The 18,512-nt window shown below is 38.0% G+C and overlaps 1 protein-coding gene across 6 annotated transcripts in view; it reads left to right on the forward strand.

The window, feature by feature from the left end:
* LOC100642436 (glutamate receptor ionotropic, kainate 2) overlaps positions 1-18,512 on the forward strand; it is a 282,902-nt gene that overhangs the window by 84,643 nt on the left and 179,747 nt on the right. For all 6 annotated transcript variants that reach the window (XM_048408633.1, XM_048408628.1, XM_048408624.1 and 3 more), the window contains one exon: positions 3,364-3,519. In XM_048408633.1, coding sequence (XP_048264590.1) covers positions 3,364-3,519 — 156 coding nt within the window. The remainder of the gene's footprint in view (positions 1-3,363; positions 3,520-18,512) is intronic.

The following is an 18,512-nucleotide window of genomic DNA, read 5'->3' on the forward strand; positions in this document are numbered from 1 at the left end:
ATCACCTTGTGATTCCAGCTAACAATAGTGTCTGCTACTAGTTTAACGTTGCAATCTAACGTTGCAATAAAACCATCGTGCGGACGTTATGCAACATATTGTCGATGAATTCGCATTGTGTCGCTCTACACGAAACATCCTCTATGCGTTTTTACTTTCCGTTTATTTGTTTATCACTGTGTCAGATTTATTTTTTAGCAAACATCCATCATTCGTTAGAAATTGATATTCGCACAAGATATAATTATATAGAACACAAAACGAACAATTGAATGCATTAAGACGGCACGACAGTTTTCCATATTTGACAAGAGCACTTGCAAGTTTGAACGTATATCGGACAAAGGTCGTACACTACTAGCAACAGATATTAGGAGATTTACGCGTTGCATTTATTAAAGAGCTTCATTTCTTTTTATATTTAGTATTTTACATTCTAAGGTAATATAATTAATTTTCCACGCCATGATGCAAAAAGTCTTGGTTACGAGGAATAAAATGGATCATAAAAGGAATAAAATAGAGACCAAACGAAAGGAAGCGTTAATCTTGGCGGTCGTAAATCTCGGTCGATTTGGTTCACCACGGCATGGCGTCAAGATAAAGCTTAGGCTCGTCGTAAAACCTTGATCTTCTAGTGGAACTAGTTATCGTTAGATAGGTATATATATATACCGATTCGTTGAGGCTCATCTACGAGTGAATTGTTCCGATGAGGAGCATTTAATCGTACGACGATGGAGTTATGATCTGGCATAAAAAGAACGCTGATACCATCGATCTACGTAAAAACGAGCAAGTCTCACTCGAAACTTTATCTCAACCAGCCGATTAGTACTCGAGTGCGCGCGTGTGACTGTACTCCGAGCTCAGTTGCACTTCGATTCGCCCTTTCTCTGCCATTTTTCCTGATAAACCGTCGCCGTTTCGCCGAATTAATAGGGCTTGAATATTCATTGATTGTTAATGAATTATTTCGCGTCGGCCCCTCGCGCTCGACAACTCTCGACTGCGAAACAAAAACGGCAAATTGATACCGTTTCGATACGCCGCGCCAACCGTATATCCGGCTAACGTTATACACAAAACACCACGCTGCCGGTTTAATTACTCGCGCGAGAAATTTCCGGCAGGTTGTAGTGAATAGCCGCGGAACAAGACTAGCTTTAATTTCGCTGTTGCGACTGGCTAAAAACGTTGCGAAATTATTGGTAATTAAAAAGAGACATTGACTCACACTTTGCTCTCGATCCGCACTGCCGAGCGTAAGCAAAGATTATAGCATAGAGACATGATAAGTAAATTTTTCTTGATTTTCTGATGTTAGTATCGCTTTATAGTTAAACAAGAGAATTCTAATATGAAATTGATGTACAATATAGCGTAGGATTTTATTATTTATTTATTTAAAATAGATTAAACAGGAAACGATGGTTATTTAACGTGAACTAAATACAGTAGTGTGCTATTACTAAGACAATTAAATAGTTAATTTATAACTCTCGTCACCATGGTTCCAACGCTCTCTTTCACGCGGACCATATTCCTTGACAACGCTGACAACATTCTCACTTCTCAACTCACATTGACTGTTAATTCATCTTTTTCCCTTAAGCATCCCTTTGTCTTTTCTCATAGCTAGACCACGTACGTATTTAACAACCTGTAGGCTTTTTCTCTGCGTAAATATTCAACTGAAGGACCGACGACGCATTGATGTGCCTGTCAGCACTTAGGCATTCTCGCGACATTGTTTATGGTTCACCCGATATTTCTTAGGCCATTTGTCCATGAAATTACAATAGTGAATCTTAAAACTATGATTTATCCTTCCATGTAGTCACATCATAATGAAAGAACATCATAATGAATATGGATGCATCGAAACGCGAACTTATTTGACGACCTAACAGATTCTTAAGATTATTTGCATTTTAGTCTCTAGATGTTTTACTGTCAAGGCGACAGTTTATCAGAATCTACTTTAACTGTAGCTTTACTTAAAATTGTGGTACTACGTTTATTAGAGTCTCTTGCTTTTTTATGAGAACACAGTATTCGAACTATGTCCCATCTTAAAGTTAATCGACGGCCGACCTTTAACGAGAGACGTAAATCTATCGCGTAAATTCTATAAATTGTGGAGTCAGGTTGGCGCAGCTGGTTTGCTAAGTTACTTTACGACGCGCACGAGATTAAAATCAATTTATGGCGCCAATTCCTTCCTCCTATCGCGTTGAATTCGGCCAGGATTGAACTTGTTCGACGTTTACGCGGTCGAACAAGAATCTCGAGGTTTTCTTATTCGCCGAACGCTTAACGCCGCGTGAATTATTCATCGGCAATATTCTTTTCCTTTGTCGGACGCAAGTATCGTGCGTTATTAAATAACCGTCGTTGAAAAGATCCTTCTTCCCATAGTTGGACTTTCTTGAACAAATCATAATTTCAAAGCGAGGTATCGAGGTATTCTTAAATTCCTAATTTTCATTGTGATCATATAGTACCAGCCGCTCTAACTTCGTTCTTCTTCTCTTTTCTTTATCCTTTATCCTTCTCATTTTATCTTCTCGTTCTTTCCTTTTCTGCCTCTTTTTTCTGGCCTACTTTCGTTTTATCTGCCCTCTTACGTTCATTGCATATTAACGTCGCGAGAACTGTGCGGCCGTTCTCTTGTTGGCAACTCGAATTCGCTGCATTTTCCCTGAAAGGTAGCTGCCTTCCCGGTCGAAATCGGGGATTGCGGTGTTCTGGAACGACTGAAGCGATCAGTCTGAAATTTCTAGAGAAAGTTTAACTTACCACGTGGGTAATTCATTATAATCTCTCAATCCTATCGACCCGTGTTCAACGAACTGAAGTAAGGATATTTCGCATGAAACTCTACTAGTTAAAAATGAACCACCAAAAAGATTAGTTAGAAAATGCAAAGAGACGAGTCCGATTAGACCGACGAACTAAAGCGACACCGGTATCGGTTAAAATTTGTATTTGGTTTAACTTTGCTCTAATATCAAGTTTTCGGTCGAAGTGCACCATAGTATTCAGTTCTTTATGAATGGTAGTGTACGTGTAAAGCTACAAGATATTCGGTAGATTACAGAATAGAAACTGGAGAAAATCTGCTGTTCGCCGTGGGAAGGCAAAGAGGATAAATATTTAATATTTGAAAGGTGCGCGCACGCGGAAGATAAAGTTCTCGATTGCGTTATTTTCCCACAGGTGGGACAATCGAACGATGTTGCGGATAGATAAATAAAATGAAGAAGATACACGCGGTTGGTCGGAGGAGAATAAGAAATACCACTCTCACGCTTCGCTCCCGTCAAAGTAGCGCTTTAATATGGATGTGTGATTTCCCAGGTGGGCTGTTTCATCCGTCGGACGACAAGCAAGAAGTGGCCTTTCGTTATGCCGTGGAAAAGATCAACGCCAACCGAGATATCCTGCCCAAGTCCCGTCTCAGTGCCCAGATTGAGCAGATAAAACCGCAGGACAGTTTTCACGCTTCGAAGCGAGGTGAGTCTGTTGTTCCATCCCAAGCGTTTGTCCATTCTACGATTAAACGCGACCGTTTCCTCTGTAAATGTCGCGGTTTTCCCGTATACTCGACCGATCTTGTTCCTGTTTTCCCTGGTGACATCATTCCAGTATCAAAGCTCTTTCAATTTCGGCGCGGGTAAACAGGTCTGCGGAGATTATCTGATCATTGCAGTCACGTTCTACTTCCGACCCCATGCGCCCTGTTTTCACCATTGCACAGTTGCGTCGTTTAATTTCGGGGAATTACTGGTCGAAAATGAAACAGCGTTGCGGTTGCTTAGGGAAGTTAGTGTTGGTAATGTGGGACAATGGGATTTCATTGAAGGGGTGAAGAATATGTAGGAATAGAAGTTGAGAAACAATATTAATCAATTACGTGAAGTGGAAAATAGAATAAAGCGACGATGTTACAAATATTTTTCTAAATTGAATTTGGGATTTACGTTTAGTTTTCTTCTTTTTTTTGTAATAATAAATGACAATAAATTTGTTCATAAAATATAATTCATGGATTTGTTCAATAAATTCGCAACGGTAAATTTGTTCGTAATAAATTCAATTTGCGGAAGTAAGTCGATTTTTTTCCATAAGTTGTATTAATAAAGTAATTAGGTAACATAGTCGATAAATTTGCAAAGTAATCAGGTAAGTAAGTAATATTATAGTTAAAGTAGAGCGAAAAATGAATGAATCGTCAAATAATCATTAGATGGAATGAGGACTGGAGTTTTCGTTATCATCGTTAGTCGAATACCGCAAGGTAAACAGCAGAGTTCTTGAGCTTTGATTCTTCAATGCTAGTTAAAGTTTAATCAGGTAACGTGGTAATTACCTCCTTAATGGGTATCTTTTTGCTTGACATCTTATAACATTGTCAAACTGTAAACTAATCGAATTTTTGTACCTTTATCGGCGAATCAAAGATCGATGTTTCAGAAGAATTATGCTCCGTTGTACATATGTTGCAAATTACAAGGAAACTGGATTTTCTTCTTTGTTGGCTCGTACACGCGCAGTTATGTAGATCAGTTGGAATTATCCATGATGTACTTTCGAAGACTTTCCCCAACAGGAAACACCATGAAGATAATCCAACTTCTATAGAATTTTCCTGTGGTCGCCGCTTCTTTCGTGAGCTACCTGGAATCTGCGCCAACTATTTTCAGAGTTCACGCCCCGCTCTGACATGGAAGATAGAGTTGCATTTCCGCGCTGCAGATCTTTCGTGCTAGTTTGCATCTGACTCTCGTCAATGTTGCGTGTCCCGCGCAAGGAAACTTTCTTAACAATGTTATCCTTCTGCATATTATTTTCCGTAGTTGATATGTTCCGTAACTCCTTTATTTTCCTCGTCTTTTGTCTGTTCTTTGTGTTCCGAAAATTACGAACTTCTGGCAGATTAAAAAATAAATTTTGGAGCTGAAGAATTTTAAACATTAAACATGAATTTCAGACCTGAAATTAAGCTGCTTTCTTTAGTTAAAATATTTTATCTAGTATTCTTTTACTTTTCGAGATACGTTGAAATATTTCAAGTTGCCAATGTTTTTTTCTTTTCAGTATGTAAAGTTCCATTAAGCTGTTACGAAATAATGATTAAACAAGTTAGAGTGTACGAAGAAAAACGAAGATGCAATAAATAAAATAAGTTCTATGCAGTTTCGAAACGAGAAAGGCGGTAAAGAGAGATCGAGACAAAAGGTTTCAGAACCACAATAGAATTAAGCAATTCAACCAGCTTGATTGTTCAGCGAGAAAAAAGATTCTCTGTTCTATGTAAACGCTATACATCTGCCGATTTCCATCAATCGAATAACAGTGACTAATTGAAACCAAATATCGTTAATTTCCTTCGATGTTAATTATCCTAGCACGGATCGGCTCGAGGCAATCGCGAAACGAACGTAATTATACGATCGAATGGCTTAGGAATAATTGTTGCCGAAGTGACAAGTGAAAACTCGTCGGAACGCGAAACGTTGGCCGATTATTAATCGGTTACAGAAATGCCGCAAAACACGATAATTATTTTCGCACGCCGCAAACAGCCAAACTAATTATCAAATTAAGCCCTTCGATTTATTAAGCCGAATTATGTATTAGCTTTAAACGTACATAGATTACCGTGGTCGTTGGCAACGCGCAAACAGAGCAAGTCACGCGTACACGTTGTAACTCGATGGATAGAGATTTGGCGTCGTTCCACGGGTTCCAGTCGTAAAGGCAATCTCATTGACAAATATCCGTTTGTCGGTGACGCGACGAATTCGCGGTCTGGAAAAACAGGCCGTGTACAAGCGATGCGAACCAGTAAACTGAGTTAATGTACGATGACATTCTCTTACAATAGGAAATGATATATGACACGCACTGTCATCGAGAAAGGAGATAAACAAGTTACTTTTCTAATAAATTTGTGCAATTCTAGTTGCATTATTATTTTCTAACTTTATGGTTAGAGAGGTAGATAATCTCTGATACAGAAATCTCGTTGAGAGAGGAAAAAGTAATGCACATCGTGTACTGTCTGCTTTCATATCAAATAACTTTTATTATAACGATGTTTTTTTACATTCAACGTTGTACGACACTTTCCAACCTTTCTAGTTAAAAAAAAAAAACACCCTGTAGAGTGACTAAAAGATAAAAATTCTATGAATGGCAAATTTCCATTTACATTTATATAGTGAAAACTAACTTAACTTCTTCCAGCGAAGAATATCTATGTCCTATTAAATATACGCATATTATGTATTTACATACCTGTGATATATTTGACACAGAGCAAGATGAACATGAAAGAACCCTATCAAGATCTTATTAAATCCTGTCATGTAACCTAAGTAGATCCAATTTATTAGACTTAGTAGATTGACGTTCGAACTGCCGCCGATACCTATCGTTCACTCTGTTCTTTGAACTTATTATTACCTTCCATTTTTTCACTATGAGATACCGTAAACCAAGGAAAAACCAGATGTTTGTAATATTTTGTCGTGTGGGGAATATAGAAATTAAAGTATTTATTTTAAATATCTTATGGTTAGCATAAAATTACATTGTTTTTTATTTTGCAAATATCGCAGTGTGTAAAATATTTGTCATTCTTTCTCTTTAATTTATATTATCTATCAATATTATCCCAATGTATATAGATATATATAGCATAAGAAGCATTAATAGTTAGGATTGTACTAGTTAAAACCGTAACACATACTTGTGGAAAACAGCGAAAATCTCGTTAAAAATGTACAACTCGTACTTCCTCTAATGTTTCTCTAATTCGCGATAACTTTTTAATGAAACTTGTTAATTATTCCTAGAGCAGGTTCCACATTCCTGTATTAACCCTATTTTCACGGAGGTTCGAGAGAAAAGTCAATGGTTAAACTTGACTATACTTAAGTACATATTCCCTATAGATCAACACGGAAAGGGATTTGCGAATTCGTTTGCTTCGGTTGTTCGAATTCGACACGGGTTGATCCGTCACCGGACAACGAATTTTCTTTCATTTCGATGAGCAGAAAACGCTGATGGTCGTTCATATGTTCTTCCCTTTACTGTGTTTTTACGATATGACGAAGAAACACGACCGAGTATCGGCTCCTTTGTTCCGACTTTTACCCTTTTCGCGCGGTTCCACGTAATATAGTTTTATGGGCTGCGGTTCTCTCTATTCCGGAATTTCTTTGAGATGCTCGTTGCTTTTTCTATCGGAAAACAGCGGCGAGCAGAGAAGGGGCCGATGACGGAGACACATGATCCGATTATTCGTGATCAGACTTAAGTGATTGTGATACATAATGCAATAAAGTGCGAATGCCAGCGAAACATTGAAAAAGAAGTTGTCATGATTGAATAACGAGAACGCGGTATTTAATTTCAGCGACTTTTTCTTGATGAGATTCACAGTTTTACAATTAATTCCATCAGGCCAATGTACATGAAATTTCCTAATTTTAAAAATTAAAAATCCTAAAATACAACTGTAAGTTCATACGATTCAATGCATTATTCCGACGAATAAACTAGTTTCTTTTTTCTAGATTTATAGGAATTTCTAGTTCTACAATTGAGAAATTCTTGAAACGAAGTCAGTACAGTTCTTTCATTGATAATTTCTTCAAAATATTAAAATTGTCTATCAGGAATAGAAGACGTCTGTAACTCCCTCCAAATGCTTTTCTGTGCATTCACTATATACAAATCAAACAAAATAATAGTCATCAAAAGGGAAAGTATCGTTTTACTTTAAAAATTTCAAACTCATCACGTCGTAGCTACCGGCAAAGTAGATAGACTCATCGAAAGTAGATTTATGTAACTCAACAAAATGGAATGGTTCCCTTGTTGACGCAATTCATTCCGTTCTTGTTCAGCCAATTTTCCAAAACCTTGCACGGAGACGAAAAGTTGGTAACAGGGGATCGTGGGAACAACGAGCTGCTAGCGGGTCGTGTCATGGCTAGAAGCCGCTCTTCTAATTTCACCGTAACTTTTAAGGTTTCTTTCCCTTGCCGGCGCATAGTTGCCAAAGTTCGGCCAACATATTGGACCGCTGAGAAGTTCCCAACGCTCACGGCGATTTCGGTTAGCATGCTCTTTTCCCGTCTGGAATTGTACACTGTCCAATTAAGCATAATGGAAGGAAAACATTGTTCTCAGACGCGGTTTCACCGTTACACAAAAACCCGCGAGGACGATAACGCGAGTCTTCCAACTTTACGATAGCGTCCCCAAGAATGGCATTTCCAGGACAGAATTGCTTCTCTTCGTTAACTTTCTACAACATATTACTAGTTTTTCCTTTTTTCTTCACTAACCGAGTTTAATTAAATTGAATCCCGCCACTAGTGTTTATATTGAACGCGATGTTTCATTAAACGATTGAAAATCAGCGATTGAAATCAATCAACGTGTATACAGGATGTCTCATTAGACGATTTACATACAATTAACTCTCGACTTATTCCAAAAGATATTTCAAGTAACACTTACTTTCATGCCGCTATTATGATAAATAGAGACATTCAACAAAGATAAGATTCAAACAACAATGAATAAAAATTCTTGAATACACGATTATTGTAATTCAAAAACATTATCTTCAAAATCTCAGAGGCGCGTCCATCTTGGTAAGATTTGTGAGCGTCATAGGATGTTTTTCGTGGAACAAAATAATACGCGAAACATTTCTTGAAATGACGAATATTTTAGTAATATTTTAGACACTCTGTATAGAGTGGTCGAGTTAGTAGATTAAAAAATAAAGAAACACGGGCGACGAAAATTGTCGTACCACTGATCAATTTTTAGAGGTCAGCACGATAAAATTAGCGATGGCGTATAACGCGATCGCGTAAACGCAATTTCGCTGATCAGCTTTATCGGGACGATCGCGGAATTAGCCGAGTTTTCGGCGTAGTTTAATTAAAACATAACAGCTCTCAAACAATTTCCTCTCCGCAAATCAAAGTTTACAGCGTTTACGAGCTCACTCAAGGTACGTCATTAAATTACCATCACCGTGTATGCTTGTTTATATCGTCAAAAAGAGGAAATTAATCCCGATAACGCGCATGCAGATACAAATATAAACGCGTAACAGTAATAATCAGAGGAAGAACAGAAAGGAAACGTGAGCGTAATCAAAAATACGATACGAATAACGACGCGGGATCGAAATAATCAAACGATAAATCCTACTGGGTGAAATCAGTCAGCAGGAAAGAATTATCGTTCGCCGACTGACGATAATCCCGATGTTTCGAGCTTGTACGATGGTTCGTGCGTGTAATTCCATCCCGTACGAAACACCGTTTCGAACATTTACTCTGTCGTTTATATTATTCTCCATTAACAGCTCGTCGATTTGTGGGCGACGATTAAACGCGGCCACGACCAATCCCGTGAGTAATTACATGCTAGCCAGGTGGCATACGTCGTACTCATTAGTAGCAATGCAAACAGCACGACCACACCAACGTGGTGCGGCTGCGCAGCAAAGAATGTGGTTTCGATTTGTTCATCTCACGGTCTTTTTAATTTGATCGTAGATGATGGGTGAACGTAGGATATGGAGGAAGGTTTGCGAGCTATAGAGATTTTGTTTTATTAAAAGGTATTTCTAATATAGAATTTACTGACGGTTAAACACTTCAGGAGTCCACTTAACAGGAATCCAATAATTCTCTCCACTATCTACAGTTATTCGATCACATAACAGTTTCACATCCAAATAATAGGTTGAACAGTTTATATAACAGATGTGTCTATAATATATCGTTATCGTAATCGATAGCAGTTTATTTAATCGAACACCAAAAGAAATTCGGGACAGAGGAAACTCGCGTAACTAGGATAAGGTTCAAACTGTCGAAGCTCTCATCGCCGTGAACAGGGATAACAGGAGATAAGAAACGGGGGAGGGGGAGTAGAAAAGTAGCGAGGTAACAGCTAACATGAATAATGTAAACGCTTTTCACGATAGCGAAATGCTTTTTATTCCCTTGGACATAAGGCGGGTATCTCGGTGCGCTTGACACGGTGGGTGGACAAAAATGAGAAGGAAAGAAGAAAGAAACTAAGGTTGAAAGTGAAGATAAAAATAGAGAGAGCAACCTTTAAGAGGCGCGAGTTGCGTGTAGCCGGAAGTCTGCTGTTGCCGGAAATTGTCAGAGACGCTTTCAGTCCCGACCACAAGGGATAACTGAGCTTCTAACGGAGATTCGATTTTCTCGTGGAACAACGGCAGCCCTAGTTGCTTCTGAATATGCCACTATCGTGTCAGATGATTGTGAGTACGGCTAATAAGCAAAGTTTGAACAGAGTGCTTAGCCTGACCTCAACCAACAACTCCACGAACATTGTTCTGCGAAGTTGCGTTGGCCAAAATAAAAATACCCGTAAAGATGTTACAGCAAAAACAATCGGAAATTGTTTAAAAGTTGAGATTCGGTAAAAGCAACAAGATTTAGGCGGAACATCTGTTAATTTTTAGCATATTACGGTCAAGTCACTTAATAAATACAGTTTCTCACAAAAGTATTCATACAATTCATATATGGGGCTATTTTTATTAAAGTAAAATGTTGACAAATTTCACCGTACAATTAGTGTGTTTTATTCCAAGGCGACTAAGAATTAATTTATTATTGCTTTGTATGTTAAGAAATAGGGAATACATATGTTGTACGTTCACGCTTTATTTAAACAGGAAGTCTTTTGCTCTTTGCAACATAACCGAATTATATGTTTATGGAGTACATTTCAGAAGAAACACTGAAAGTATGATTATGCATAATATAAATTGTCATAAATATTTCTGTCGTAATTCATCTACGCAATAGAAGAAGAAACCATGCTCGCATGTAAATATTGTAACGAATTAAGGGAACACGAGGAACCTTGGAAAGTGTGTGCTATTCGATTAAATCATGACGTACGTAAGTTCTTATTAAAATGTTGCTACAGTCACGGAGTAGCGACTTTTAGTTCAGATGCACCACAGAAGTGAGGCCCTTAACCGCCATAATTCGCTTTTCATGCGATTACGTGACGTGTGAACGCGAATTAGAGTTACGCGCAGCAGTAATTACGGCTTTGAGCTTTTCAATTACATCGCCGACACAACTCCACCTGAAAACGCTGTGTGATTCAAGAAATAATTAAACGGCTTCTTTTCTTGTAATCCTCGAAATCGTTCTTATGCTCACTTTTCCAGTTATTTCAAATCGTCTGCTGTCTAATCTCTTGCTTTTACATTCGCTAGACTTTCGTTCGTATCGTTTCATTTCTCATTCGTTATTTCTTCATAAATGTTTTGTAACTTGCATTGTAATCGAGGAATTTATTATCCCCCTACAACTTTCGAATTGAATTATAATTTCCGAATATTTGGCAGAGAAAGTACCTATGAAAAATATTCAGACTTGATTAATCTCAACTCTACATGAAATTTGTATTTCTTCAGAAGGAATTTTCTAATTTAATTAGTTGTCGTTAGAGTGTGGTCATCTGTGCATTTATGATAAAGATCATAATCAAATTTAATGAAAAGGCGGTTTTGAATTTTGATAATAAATGTGTTTGACAAGGTAATTTCTCATATACGAAAAATAGAAAATGTAACATGTCTTTCCACTCTGACCATCACATTTAAAAGGTGAAACAAATCTATATGAAGATTGTATTATTAATGAAATGCATGTACAGTATAGACACCCAAATTAAATTTAATTAATAGATTATTACTAATCCATAAAATAAATGTATACAAATTCTTACCAATGTATATACATCAATATTAATCATTTCATAATTCCGTAAATTCTGCAGAAAATAATCCACGGATCTCAACCTGAAATTTCGTAAAATCGTGCTTCAGCTCTGTTAAGGTATCACGTTTATCTGACGAACGATAATGCGGCAGAGATATGACAATGTCGTGTAGAATTAAACATTCAACGTTTAAATATTTGTACAATCTCCATAACCCTGATTCGGGCAGAGATTTGCGCTTTTCGTTGTTGCGTGTGATTTACAAAACGTGTTGCGACTCGATGACCCGTGAGTGTTTAGCGTATAGCCAGAAGCTGTTTGCAACCAAACACACGGGACTGATCCATAGCTGCCGCGATTTCGCACCGGAATAAATTGGGATCGAGTTTCCCCGAGACTCGTGTATACGCGGAATACAATGAACTAGATAAACGGAGTGGAACATGAGAAAAGAAGGGTTGTTGCTTGAAATTTGAGCGGAAAAGAAACAATTACCCACGAGCATGGCTACCAAAGCGAATAGAGTATAGTCAGATTCCGTCGTATCGTATTCTAGGGAATTTTCCTCCGCTAAGCCGATGCAACAATCTCGACTCGTATTCGGATAAAGTTGACAGACACAGAAACATTTTTATTCTTGTAATTGACAAGAAGATCTCATGCTTGATGCTGCTTAATCGCCGAATTTATTCGTTATTGCTATGCACAAAGTTACGAAAGTATCTGTGGACAGCTTTTATGAACGAAGAAGAAATGAGGGAACGAAAAGGATAGAACGGATGGAAAAGGAAGGAAAATAAAGTCCTGAAATGTAATATTTATCTTTGCTTCTCCCGATGCTGGTTTAAACAGTAATGACCTAATACCTATAAACGTAGCACTTTTATAGCCTACCTGCCAACTGTCCGACTGTAAATCTGCTGTGTTACATTTCATTTAAGACCTTTAACCATAAACAGCCAGTATCTCATTTGAGCTCTGTGTAAATGTCTAACTGTTAAAACTCTGTGAATTTGAACTAATTATATCAACTATATCCAGTGACTGCTGCTTTATTAATGATATTACTGTTATTGAGTTATTCGTTAACTGTGTATGTTCAGTGGAAAACTTAGTTCATCTCAAATTTTACTAAACTGGCGGATGTTAAAATATCTCTCGTGAATTTTCAGTTTCACAGTATCACAAATAGCGATTAAGAGAAAAGAGAAGTCGATATTTTAATAACAGTTTAATTTGTTTCTAACACTCGGTGGTTCGTTAGCTTCTATATTTCGAGTCGTTCGACTGTACCATTTGTACTTTTTTCTTGGTCGCAATCTGACGTTGGCTACCACGCCACCGGATCTTGTTCTCTTCCATTTTCGTTCCGGTACGAACTGCACGGTCCTCGCGCTTCCCTAAGAAATTAAAACAAATTTACGACGCTGGAAAGTTCGCTCGGGCAACCGGCTTCCTCGTTATTTAGTAAACCTACTTGGAATTCTTGGACGTGGCTCCGGGGCTGGCAAACCGTAGACCAAACTGGCATGACGGAGGTCGAGCCATTTGCGAGATAATATGACCCCGGCTGATCCTGCATTATGAAGTCGTATCGCTTTAAAATGGAAATAACGGTGTAAACATAGTTGTAGTTTGGTAATTAACAACCTTAACGGATCTCGCGTAAAATGGCGTGACTCGACCTGCGCGAAATTCGTCGCTTATGCGGTCGTGGAGGAATATGCGTACCTATGCGGATGTTGTTCATTAGATCGGCGAGAAAAGCGAGGCGTAAGCGGTCCATTTGCATTTTTTCCGTGTATGACCGCGTAACTCGCACAGCTTTCTTGATTAATATCCCTTTGGGAGCGGTTTCTGCAACAATTCTTAAACGAAGTCGACTGTACCCATACATTATTCCACTTTCAACGAACGTGCCACGTTAAATGTAACGTTAGTCAAATTTTAGAATTTAAAAACCTGTGTATTCTCGTTTCGCGAGAAAAAGTAAGATAAACTCGCTAGGAATTATCAAGTGACAAATTCTTCGAATACGAGAAACACTGTAACACCCTTTTATCCGGGAAAATTATCCTTCCAACTTGTCACGCTCTCCAAAGTCAGAGAGTGTAAAAGTAGTATAGCGAAAAATTGATCGCACCGCGGGAGGACGAGAAGTTCTTGCCAAAGTTTCGAGAGAGTCGTTACAAAGCCGCTTACGGGAATCCTGCTAAGACGGAGCACACCTTCCTATGATCCAAGGGTTGTCGCGTTACACGAACCTCCACTCTAGTCTGTACGCGATCGTATCGCGTTGTATCGCGTTCTGGCAACCGTTTAACGCCTTTCGTCGTAGTGTTCGTTCTCGTTATCGTCTCGTTGTCGTCTCTTTCAACACCCGTGACGGTTCATTCGTCGACGTGTCACACGCGATCATTTTCGCCGCTTCGTAATAAAGCGACAGGTAAAGTTTAACAAGATAAACCAATCCAGCGGATTACAGATTTAGATGCACAAGCAAGCGCTTCTGGCGTCGCAAGCGTACCGGAAAATTTCCAGTGAATAAGGGATTTCATAATGTTCCGCTTAAGTGCAGTCTAGGGGAATTCTCGTTGTAAATTCTGTGTCCTAGAAAGCTGTCTGTTAATTAACAGACCGGTGAAATATGCAGGGATGCTTTACGGCTTTTCGGCGAGTTTCAAGACTTTTCCGCGGACCTACTTTCTCGCACTCTTTTGTATTAATTTAACCGGATGGCGAAGTTCCACGCTCACGGCACGTGATTCTTTCTTCTTCCCCTCTTTCTTGTCCTTCCTCTTCCATCTTTCCTCTTTATCCCGAATTTCTATCGTCGTTGCGAAACAAGACGACACAGAACGACGCGGATGACTTACGTAATCCTCGGAACACGAACGCTTTATCGAGGAAGTTGGCTGGTTGGTTCGAAGCCCCTACCGATAGAGAAGTTTTGGAATTACAGTCGCGATTATAGCCGGAACGAGCGATCTTTGGCGGTCGAAGTTCGAGATTAGAAACTCGCTAAGCAGCCTGCAAACATTTCACGCGTTCGCCGTTTCACGGTTTCACCGCGTCGCGGCGAGGTGGTGGCCTCGTTCTCTCGTTTGAAATGGTTAGAATGAGATAAGGATATATAGAGAATTCATTTCTCTGAGAGTTTCATCGAAGAATTTCCACGATTTCCGGCACGTCCGCGCCATTTGTGTCCCCATTGCGTAGCGTAATCGATGAATCGAAGCGGTCGAGAGTCCGCGTGACTCGGCCGGTCATGTGCAAATCAGAACTCTCGCCGCAATTAACTAACGGGCAATATCGCAATTCGTTGTTCCGATGGCATTGTCGCGTGCCCTGACCCGTGACTATTTATTCGCGGTCCACGAACAGAATTATGTCAGTTGTATGGTCATGCATGATTTTATTGATTTGTTTATCTAAACATGCAAATGAGATCGACATGTTGAATCATGACGGTTTTGCATAAACCACGTTACAACGGAATTGTATCAATTTCTTTCAAACCGATCGTTGATTTCGATAAGATGTAATCTGATGAATACTAGCGTAGTATCACGTAGAATGTAATGAAAAATATCAGATTGATATATATGAAACATCCCTTCAAACAAATCTTTAAACAGCAAATAGTAACTTCAAAACATCACATATATTTCGTAAAAGTAATTTTCACGTGATTCAGTACATTTTTCCAATGGTTCGTTTATTTCATCATTTTAGATTTATGAGAGTTATCAGTTTTAGAATCCAGAGTCATATAAAAGTCGATTATCAAAAATTGTACAAAAATTTAAAAATCAATAAAAGAGTAATAATGGATATCAAAATACACGCCAGACACACGCAGTCAAATTTTAATTATAAAAATGGAGGATATACATCAACTAGTGAACACTCAAAGGGTTAAAATAGTTTGAATCTTTCTCGCGATATGTTTTTGATTTATATAAAAAAACAGAATGTAATCTGACGGATTTTCGAACCATGCTATAAATAAATATAACTATTCCGATGATTTATTCCTCTGCACGAACTCTGCTAGATAAAGAAGATACGAGCACTCGTTCGAGCAGATAGAAATAACGATTCGGAATATCTAAACGGTGCGGCGTCTTAATAGGGCGTGACTGGCCATTTAATGAACCCAATCAATTCATCCTATCGACGAGAAAGTTCAGGGAAAATTCGCGTCGCTTGCATTCTGATCGTCACCATCGTAATACCGACTGATTTCCAAGTTGAATTTCAATCGACCAAGCTCCATTTATTTCATTCTATATCATTGATATAAAAAAAGAAAGCGAAGATATACTACGAATATTTGTTCCCATTCTGAAGCAACAAATTAAAATGCGAAAACGAGTTGTAATGAATCGTAAAAACACGCGTGTATGGTACAGACTGTATCCTTGTCAAGATGTTTGAGCACGTATGTGTTCGTTGTTTCGATACGTGTGCTCGTTAAATCATTTTCCTTTTTTCTTCTCGATCGTGCATCCAACCGAATATTCTACAAAATATTCGTTCAGATCGCACACGTTCAATTACACAGTTATTCAAACGGCATCATCCACGTGGTATTTCTTCGGTAGCTGTTTGCATTGAAAAGTCGATAGGAATAAATCCTTTCCTGTTTATTGAACGTGGAAAAATCTCGAATTTACAAGAGAACACCTTTTTTCTCTCTCTTGCGCAACTTCGTTGGTTTTTTCGGCTTCGTATACATCATCGACCCACTTTACGCGATATAGATTGAAATTCATCGAGCAGAAGTGATTTGTCAGCCGGGACGGATTTGGAATGGTAAGAATTGAATTTGCGAAAATAACATTGGAAACAAGAGGGAAAAATTCTCTCTTCTCTAAATTCTATCTTCTGCCTATATTAAATTGTATGAATTTAATGATAAAACAAGGAATTTTTAGTTGCAAAAGACTCGTGTACTCTTTGAAGATGAATCGCCCCATCTCGCGATTGTTCCATTATTCTATAAATTTAAAATAAATAGCATGACGAACAATTCTCTATTCATTTATATATCTAATAGAAATGCACGTCTGTCTTCTGGAAAACATTTTACCTAATGAACTTAATAAACAATTGTAAATTAGAAAGAAAACTATTCGCTTCAACCAAAAGATTTTAAAATATAGTTACCACTAACTAAAGTTCTTTCAAATAAGCAAAGTAGAAGCAAATTAACAATAACTTGTCAGAGTTTTATCGGCGTTCGTCTCTTTCTTCAACAGCCACGGTGCGTGAAATTAATCGATATTTTCTCTCTTTATCCTTTCACTTCCCTCTCACATCGCCGCTTCGTAACACTCTTCTTCTACTTTTTCCAATAAAACGTGGGCTGATTGAAAAATACCTGGGGGAGAACTTGCGCCGATTTCCTATCACGCAACCGCAATTATCAGTTCATACAGACAAAAAGGTGGTAAAAAAATCTAGTTTCGAACTAATATCAACGTAGAGAAATTTTCTCTGATATCACATATAGTACTTGAAAGAAATATAAATAGTAATACGGATGCAAATTTTATCCGCGTTCATCGCGATCATTACGAAAGAATTTCTTTATTAAATTAGTATGATGAATTCCTTCTTGACTTTCTTATATATCGCAGGTTTGGCACAGCCCGTACAATTTATTCCAGTGGAGTTGGACATTAATAAAACCGGCTTACCATAACAAAAGAACAAGATATCCGCGGCCTTTCTTCTATGCGTTTTATCGTTGGCGATAAATTAATGAAAAAACAGTTCTCCGATGTTGGCGCGGCTAGATTCAAGAATATTTTATTACCAGAGACCGAAAGAATGAGCTTCAATATTTTCTGGTTGCCGGAAAAATTACCAGTCTACCTGAAACCCGTCAAGATATACAACTACCGACAAGTTACTGCGCCCTTACATGAAGTTAACAACGTTACAGGGTAAAGAATCGTATAATTCTTCTTGCTTACATAGATAGTTGCATCGAAGGAGGTATCCGAAGGGCCATGCGAGAAAGGAAGATCAGGAAATCCGTGGAAATTTATAATGGAACGCCATGATATCGAAAGATTTTATATTATCTTGCTGAAAATCTCCTTGTGACAGAATTAAAAATATCTGCACTGTGTTTTCAAGATCAAAAGGTAATCATCGAAGTCCAAATATTGAAAAATATTGACAATATGTTTAATCATATATTATCGGGATTAAGAATGAAATAAGAGGTTGGATATATTATTTATATTTTTTGTTATTCGTAGTTTATCACTTGAATGATTATTTATATTTAGTATAAATAATATCCAGTAATAGAATCATGATATTGATTATAAAATACTACTCTTGCTATACAAGTACCATGACATAGTTTTTCAAATGCAATTCTGTGCGAACCACCACGGGGTGAAATTTACATACAGAAATATTATTCCGCTTTATTTAAAATCACTGGCCAATTCAAAATGTGCGAAGACCGTAAATGTGGTACGTCGCAAGAGATCTTTAGAATTGCTAATAGAAAAACAGTAATGGAATTTTAAACAAACTTTGAAATTAATATCGAAGCGACTTCGACCGAACACGTTTTTATCATCGCCCCTTCGATTTTTCCTTCTAACTATCCTGATTCCATTATCAAAGGAAAATGTTTACAAGAAATAAAAGCTTGCTCC

The sequence above is a fragment of the Bombus terrestris genome, chromosome 1 (assembly GCF_910591885.1).
Source record: "Bombus terrestris chromosome 1, iyBomTerr1.2, whole genome shotgun sequence".
Lineage (NCBI taxonomy): Eukaryota > Metazoa > Arthropoda > Insecta > Hymenoptera > Apidae > Bombus > Bombus terrestris.